Source organism: Biomphalaria glabrata, chromosome 5 (assembly GCF_947242115.1).
Source record: "Biomphalaria glabrata chromosome 5, xgBioGlab47.1, whole genome shotgun sequence".
Classification (NCBI taxonomy): Eukaryota; Metazoa; Mollusca; class Gastropoda; family Planorbidae; genus Biomphalaria; species Biomphalaria glabrata.
The window spans coordinates 34,829,102-34,836,975 of NC_074715.1; the positions used below are offsets into that span (position 1 = coordinate 34,829,102).

The following is a 7,874-nucleotide window of genomic DNA, read 5'->3' on the forward strand; positions in this document are numbered from 1 at the left end:
CACAAAAATATATAAGATAGAAAAATGACACCGAATCTATTTCGAAATTAGTTTTTTTTTTCCTTTTTCTGTTGAAATAGTCGTAAACTGAGTCCTTTAGAGTATTCAGTAAACGGGGCAGGTTTTAACGTACTAATGAGTCCACGGTTTGAATGTGTAAGCCTATTCTCCCAAAGGAAAGGAAAGAAGGAGATATGTCATCCTTTCTTGATGAAAGTGTCCAATGTTGTTGACCCTGAGGAACTTAATCCTTGGACACACATGAAATGATTGAAAACCCTCTTCATTACTGCTGCATACATAACGCTCCATTGCGTGAGCATAGTTTGTGACACCTGGTTTTTAATTATTTTTTTTAACATGGTTTTAAAAATACTGCTAGGTTTGAAGAAATGAGAATGGCCCATCTGATACGAGAGCTAGTGTTGCTTCAAACAAGATGAACATGAGGCACATGTCTGTTCTCACTTAGCATCAATTATAAGCATCAATTATTATATATATTGCGATAAACGAATTTCATATATCTGTTGATTTAGATCTAGACGGGTAGGTTTTTAAAAAATTGCGTAATTTCTATATTTTTTTTTTTATTTCATTTTGGGCCACACAATTCACTTCGACTATTCCAAATATCCAAGGCCGACCCTAATATTACGTGTCCACTCGTTAAGATGCATGAAATAATATTATAAGTAAACAGTAAACAGTAAACAAATTCTTTTTAACTACACATAAGAGTACAAAACAGTAATGTCAATTACTAACCAATAAAGTTTAAATAAAAAACAGTGGACTCTAAAATGGTGTCTGAAAACACAAAGCTGAGAACGTGAGAATTGTGTATTATTTGGTAATGTCTATACATAACATATCTTTTGATTATATACATCGAGTTCGCTCAGTTCTCATAAGTAAGCATTAAAATAAATAATTCTGTAGTTTATTTTATCGCTGGATATGTGCCAGACATAAGTACAGTAGTCCTGTAGTGCCCGACATAAGTACAGTAGTCCTATAGTGCCAGACATAAGTACAGTAGTCCTATAGTGCCAGACATAAGTACAGTAGTCCTATAGTGTCAGACATAAGTACAGTAGTCCTGTAGTGCCAGACATAAGTACAGTAGTCCTATAGTGCCAGACATAAGTACAGTAGTCCTATAGTGTCAGACATAAGTACAGTAGTCCTGTAGTGCCAGACATAAGTACAGTAGTCCTGTAGTGCCAGACATAAGTACAGTAGTCCTATAGTGCCAGACATAAGTACAGTAGTCCTATAGTGCCAGACATAAGTACAGTAGTCCTGTAGTGCCAGACATAAGTACAGTAGTCCTATAGTGCCAGACATAAGTACAGTAGTCCTATAGTGTCAGACATAAGTACAGTAGTCCTATAGTGTCAGACATAAGTACAGTAGTCCTATAGTGTCAGACATAAGTACAGTAGTCCTATAGTGTCAGACATAAGTACAGTAGTCCTATAGTGCCAGACATAAGTACAGTAGTCCTATAGTGTCAGACATAAGTACAGTAGTCCTATAGTGTCAGACATAAGTACAGTAGTCCTATAGTGCCAGACATAAGTACAGTAGTCCTGTAGTGCCAAACATAAGTCATGAATTGTAAAAACCACAATTCTCTGCCATTTTATGATAAGAAACAAAGTAAATAATTGAATTTAAAAATCTGATCTTCTCCCTCTCCCCTTTATTTTGGGAGGGGAGGGGTAGGTAGCTTCCATTTATAATTGACATTCATTCTAGTTCTGCGCCCTGGGCCCTGCTACTAATATTAAACAGATGAACCAAGATAATATCCTTGACCCGAGACTTACCTTCCTCTGCACCCTGTCCGTGGACGCTTGCTGACCAGATACAAGTAGCCACAAGTCCAGCGTAGACTAACACTCGGACACCTGCTGCTAACATCTTGACAGGCCAGTAGTCCAAGAGTTAATCTCTCAATTTAATCCTTAGTCTTAAGTTCTGTCTGGATTCATCCACTTTTTTTTTTAAAGGATGGAAGGAAATGAGGAAAAAAAAAAAACTAAGTTCACTTTAAACACAGATGTTAAGTGAGGGGAAAAAAAACTCTTCCGCGAGACCTGATAATTAATGCTTCGTGGTGCCAAAACTGCAGTAGGCTTCCAGAGGATGGACAACTTTCTTTGATCGACTCGATGCCTTGCTAAATAAAGGGCTAGCTTCTCTATGCTTCAATGGAACGACTTTAAAGTGTGAAAAATGGTGCAAGAAAGAATAGACAGAGAAAGAAAAGAATTGAGACGATTGATAGATGAGAAAGGATGAGAGAAAGAACAAGGAAAGCTAGAGAGAGAGAGAGAGAGAGTCTGCATCTATAAGATATTTAGCCGAACACTTGTATAATGACTAACAAAAATGGGACGCTCTATGTAGGTGTAAAGTTATGTCCATACAAGCCGACTTATGTCCATCTTCAATAACTTCCCACTGCATATCTTGTTACTAAGTACAACACGCACATATGTGTTTTAAACAGGGCACTAGGAATTTAAAAAAAAACAAAAAACAATTGGCCAATGCAACACAAGATTACGTATAAATATAATATAGATTTCAGAAAAGTCCGCGGGAAATCCCCCACTCCATTTTGACAACGAAACTTTAAGTAGAAAAAAAAAGCCGGCATCAGTGTTAACAATTAAATGAATAACTGCTCCCTTTTAATTAGATCATCTATAGACTGCAAGTGTTGCTAGTGTAGGCCCTACTGATACTAACCTATATAAGCAATAAGTATAGACTAGAGACAGGAGATCTGAACGACTAAAATATATATAAAACAAAACAACAACAGTGTGTGAATTGTTTACATTGAACTTATTATGACTTCGTTGAGTTCTATAATGAATTCAAACAGAAGGGTTAGGCTACACAACGATTGCTACAATGTTAAAGAAATGTTTCGTCATATTGACCTGCGTTTTATTGTATAGAAAAAGGGCGTGACTTTAGGACATCCCTGTCTAGGACTGTGGAATTCATTAGTAATGAATGATTATTCGAACGCCTGAATGAATATAAAGCAAAATTAGGTTCTAGTTTGATTTTTAAATTGATAAATTAACTAGATATAATAATCGATCTATTCCAAGTACGAGACTATCAACTTGTATAACGTCGTACTTCAATACAACGGCCGCTAACACTGTACACTTGTTACATTGTTGATAAATGTACCTTTGCTTTATACGACACGCTTAGACTGCTGACTTATCTAACAAGCACACTCTATGACACATTGACACACATAGCTGGATGGCACCCAAAAGCTGACACAATACCATCCAGTAAGGAAACTGAGACACTTTAAATCCACGAGACTCGAATAATCCACAAATACAGAGACACTTTCTACACAAACATGGGACAGGCGATTTGATTTTTTTGTGAAAAAAAAAAATGTTGTTTAACCCTTTCCATACGACAGACACCCAAACCGCAGCTGTCTGGCGGATCGAGAGAGCGGAGAAGAGGAGAACAAGAGGGACACGTTCAACAAATGTAAAGTGGGTAAGGTGTGGTATTTGGGGGGGGGGGGCTATACTTTCAGCGGTCCTGGTGCGGTACTACCTACCTGCTGCCCTCCACCACAGCCACCACCTTCGTCGCTACCTCCGAGCAACCTTTTTTTTTTTTAATCCAGCAGTCGCCATGTTTTAAAAAAGGGCAGCAACTCGATCTGCGTCAACACTTGCAAGACGGCATAAGGAAAAGCGAACACATACATTGAAAGACGGGGACATAGAACCACACACACACCTCACAAGTTTATCACACACATTAATAACCATTCGCACACTCAACATTACAAACACCCACACAACACGTCTGAAGGAGACCGCCAAACCACAAGACTAGACGTCATAGCAGACAAGTTAAACAAAAAATTCTTTTATACTATTAATTTTTCTTCTTCCCGAAAATGGAATGCGGACAGGAAAGGGGGTGGGCTTATACCAAGGAAAGCATTGATGTAATCTTAGACCTGAAAGGAAAGATCTCAACTTGATAAGATGCACAATTAGTAGTCCCTACCCTCTTTTGTGTTCAGCAGATCAAGAGATCTTTGGTTAGCCTCAAGGGCAAATTTGAGAGCGCAAGCTGCCACTTTTAAATATATCCTACTGGTCAGCGGTGAGTTATGACCCACTCCCAAGTAAAACATTCTCTAAATGTTCTCTGCTACACAAGCGAGGCAGATTTTTAAAAAAAATGTTAGGAGGGACTATTTTAAAAAATTAAGTGACTTATATCTTGCATGGAATGGGTTGCCTGAGCCAGCCAGGAAAACCAATGATTTGTCAGAGGTCATTGGTTAACATGCATGAATAGATGCATGACGCGTAGGACGTAATCAGCTTCTTTTTTTGAAGTAATGTCTGTATTTTATAAGATAAGATCACTGACTTATACAAAACTTTGTTTTGAAATGTGTTGTAATTTCGGAATAATTTGTAATAATTTGTCAGAAGATGTATACATTACATTTACCTATTGTTGTTGTTTTTAAACGATATTTATTTTTTTAAATTTAAGATGCGGTGCCTAAATATCCGGTGCCTAAATTTCCTAAATTTAGAATTCATATCTGCTGACTCAATATTCAATTATATGCTGTATATCATTATTTAAATGAAGAAATTATATCTATCTTTATGAAATAAAATATTTTAATCTTTCAAGTAGAAGTCATGAAAATATAGCCCACACGGCTATATATATTATGCAATAATACACTTTATAACACTAATTTAATCATAAATTGACAGTAGTAGATTTAACATGAAGCTTGATACGCATAGACTGAACAGACTTTTTTTTTTTTTATTTTGAAATAAGCTAATTTCTTATCTACATTTATTTTTAAGACGTAAGGTCAAGGTTATACTCCTTTCTTAAACGAATGCTCTCTCTTTCATTAATCAGCTTTTCTGTGAGAAACTGAAAGCTACTAGAATGTAAACAACTTCCTGTTTACACTTCTCTGGCAACCGTGACGCGAACCCAAACCTACCATCTCAGTTTAATTAAAACTACTCTACTATTTCTTGAAAAAAAAATGGATCAGTTTCATCTAGTAAAACTAATTCGTTAGTAACATTAACTGCCCTTCACTTGTACACAAGACTCTACATCAGGGGTTCCTAACCTGTGGATCGCGACCCACTTGGGGGTCGATTGACGATTTGCCAGGGGTCGCCTAAGACCATCAAAAATAAGGATTGTTATTGTCTATTCTTCTATTGCTGTGTGTGTCTATGGGGGGGGGGTCGTGGCAGAGTGGTATATTGCAAAAAGGGGTTGCCGAGCTTAAAAAGGTTGAGAACCGCTGCTCTACATAACATGGCTTTAAATAATGCGTACAAAAACCCAGATGGTCATGCAAATCATATAAACAAAGTCCAATACACTTTTCATTTGATTAGCTTCCTATCAATGGACATTATTGGAGATTTTCACAAGAAACTAAACAATGCCAAGGGCGCTAAATTGAGCTTCGCTGTTGCCAAATAAATCACAAGAGAATTGAGCTCTAAGTTTAGCACAATGTCAATGAGTGGCTGTTGATCTTCCTATCAAACCTCCTTTAAAGAGTTGTCCATTTGTTTAAAAAAAACATGAAGCCCTAGAGTGAAAGTCTAATGATTCCTCAAGAGTGAAAGTCTAATGATTCCTCAAGAGTGAAAGTCTAATGATTCCTCAAGAGTGAAAGTCTAATGATTCCTCAAGAGTGAAAGTCTAATGATTCCTCAAGAGTGAAAGTCTAATGATTCCTCAAGAGTGAAAGTCTAATGATTCCTCAAGAGTGAAAGTCTAATGATTCCTCAAGAGTGAAAGTCTAATGATTCCTCAAGAGTGAAAGTCTAATGATTCCTCAAGAGTGAAATTAGTTTGTGCTATAAACGAAAGAGTGTTACAAATTTGATTCTGCAGTGCTAAAAAAACAATGAACACAAAAGATCTTACATCTTCTATAAAAACATAGCAACAGTTTATTTATCTTCTACACCGGATACACCTAAAATCTATTTTTTTATTTTCCCGCCATGTATACACATCTCTACAATAGGCTCTATAGCTTTTCATTACTCTGGGGTAAAGAGCTCGTTCCATGGACCAGAATCATCCAGGGATCGTGCAGTGCAAGCTGAGGATTTGAGAGTTAGTTCCATTGTCCAACAGGATTGGTCCCTTTGTTGACCTAATGGAGCCCCAAAAGTGGCAGACAAAACAGAGTTGACCCATATATGTGACATTTTAGACAGCATTGTGTTCCCAGTACAGTAACCAACTGTTTTTGTTGAAGTCTTTCAGTTGCCCATGAGGCTGATTGGACTAGAGCAAAATGACTGGGATAAATCTTTAGATTGTTTCTCTGTTTACCTGGAGCCTCAGGAAATATTGTGTTTGAGTGAGAGAAAGAGAGAAGAGGAGAAAAGGGAAATGAGAAGACAAAAAAAGAAGAAAGAGAAATTAAATTAAAGGAGTTTTCCAGGAGGCCTTTCCCTCTCTATTTTTCTTTTTTTCCTTTTCTCTTTTTCCAAGTCTTAATCTCTTTCTTATTCTCTCTATCTCTTTCTCTCTTTTCCCACTCTCTCTTTCTCCATCTCTCTTTTCTGCTATCTCTTTCTCTCATCGTTGTCATCACCTGGTCAGCTTTTTAGGTCCATTTGTCATTTGAGCCATTTTCTCTTTCTCTTTTCCTCTCTCGTTCCCACTGTCTCTCTTTCTCTCTATTTCCCACTCTCTCTCTCTTTCTCTCTCTCGTCGTTGTCATGACCTGGTATACTTTTCGCGACATTTGCCACGTGAGCCGTTTGTCGATTAACTCCTTGTCCGGTCAGTCCGGTGAACTAATGATGGTTGTGTCATTGAATCTTCTTCAAAGTTAACATTAGTCACTTAGTTGACGGGCAGGTGTGACCCTGGAGCTCCAGATAAATTGCACAGACCCCACTAGCTACAAGCGGCAGCGCAGACCACGGGGAATATCTTCCTATTCTAGTTCTGTAATAGTCACAAAGGACCGCCACTCCAGCCACGGGTCTCTGATGACGGCACCGTTTGTCGAACGGCGTGTCGAACTTTTTAGACAGGGACGGGGGGGGGGTCAGGTGTACCTCATTATCAACATGGAGAGTAAACAAAAAAACAACTTAGATAAAAGGACATAAGTGAGGTTCGCTACCTGCTATTAGCCTATCTGCTTCCATTAACATTTCTACCGAAGCGCCACCTTAAGGCCAGGGGGATCTGGAATTAACTCGATGTCATTGAACCAGCTGTCTGTGCACCATTTGTCGTGGCGCCTTTATTGACCTCCCTTGGTCGTGTAAATCCTTACTATTAAGAACATAAAATGCTGCCATAACTCTTTCATTACGAATTATTTTGATCGAAAAAATGGAGTTTTCCAGATTGAAATCAAATTTTCAACTGGGGTAGAGTTACTAAAACTAACATACCGGTAACTTTTTATTTTATTAAATAATCTAACATATTTGATTTTATTTTAAAGGTAAATGAATAGGCTACAAAATAGATATAAATAAAATTAATTATTCAAGAAAATGTTTTTTTCATTAATTTTAAACTGAGCGCGGAAAAAGAAAATATTTTTAATATTCATGAAAAAATCGATATACGGAAAAATGTAACCTTTTAATTAAATATTTAATCCATAAATATTGAAAAATCACAATACTAAATACATTTAATGCAGCGGCGGACTGGGCGTCAAAATAGGCCCGGGAATTTCTATACCATTCGGTCCTTAATTTGTATATCTTATAATCGGCATCCTGTTCTACCTGCCCTCAAAATCATTA

General features: G+C 37.3%; 1 protein-coding gene across 7 annotated transcripts in view; it reads right to left on the minus strand.

Moving 5' to 3' along the window:
- Positions 1 to 3,536, minus strand: part of LOC106060891 (laminin subunit alpha-1-like) — a 102,043-nt gene extending 98,507 nt beyond the window's left edge. For 4 of the 7 annotated variants that reach the window (XM_056028538.1, XM_056028536.1, XM_056028535.1 and 1 more), the window contains exons 1-2: positions 3,223 to 3,503; positions 1,836 to 2,003 (exon numbers count right to left, since the gene is read on the minus strand). In XM_056028538.1, coding sequence (XP_055884513.1) covers positions 1,836 to 1,929 — 94 coding nt within the window. In that variant the 5' untranslated portion in view covers positions 1,930 to 2,003; positions 3,223 to 3,503. Of the gene's footprint in view, positions 1 to 1,835; positions 2,004 to 3,168 lie in introns of all 7 variants that reach the window. The other 3 variants (XM_056028534.1, XM_056028533.1, XM_056028532.1) reach the window with 3 other exon arrangements.
- Between the last annotated feature and the right edge of the window lie 4,338 nt (positions 3,537 to 7,874).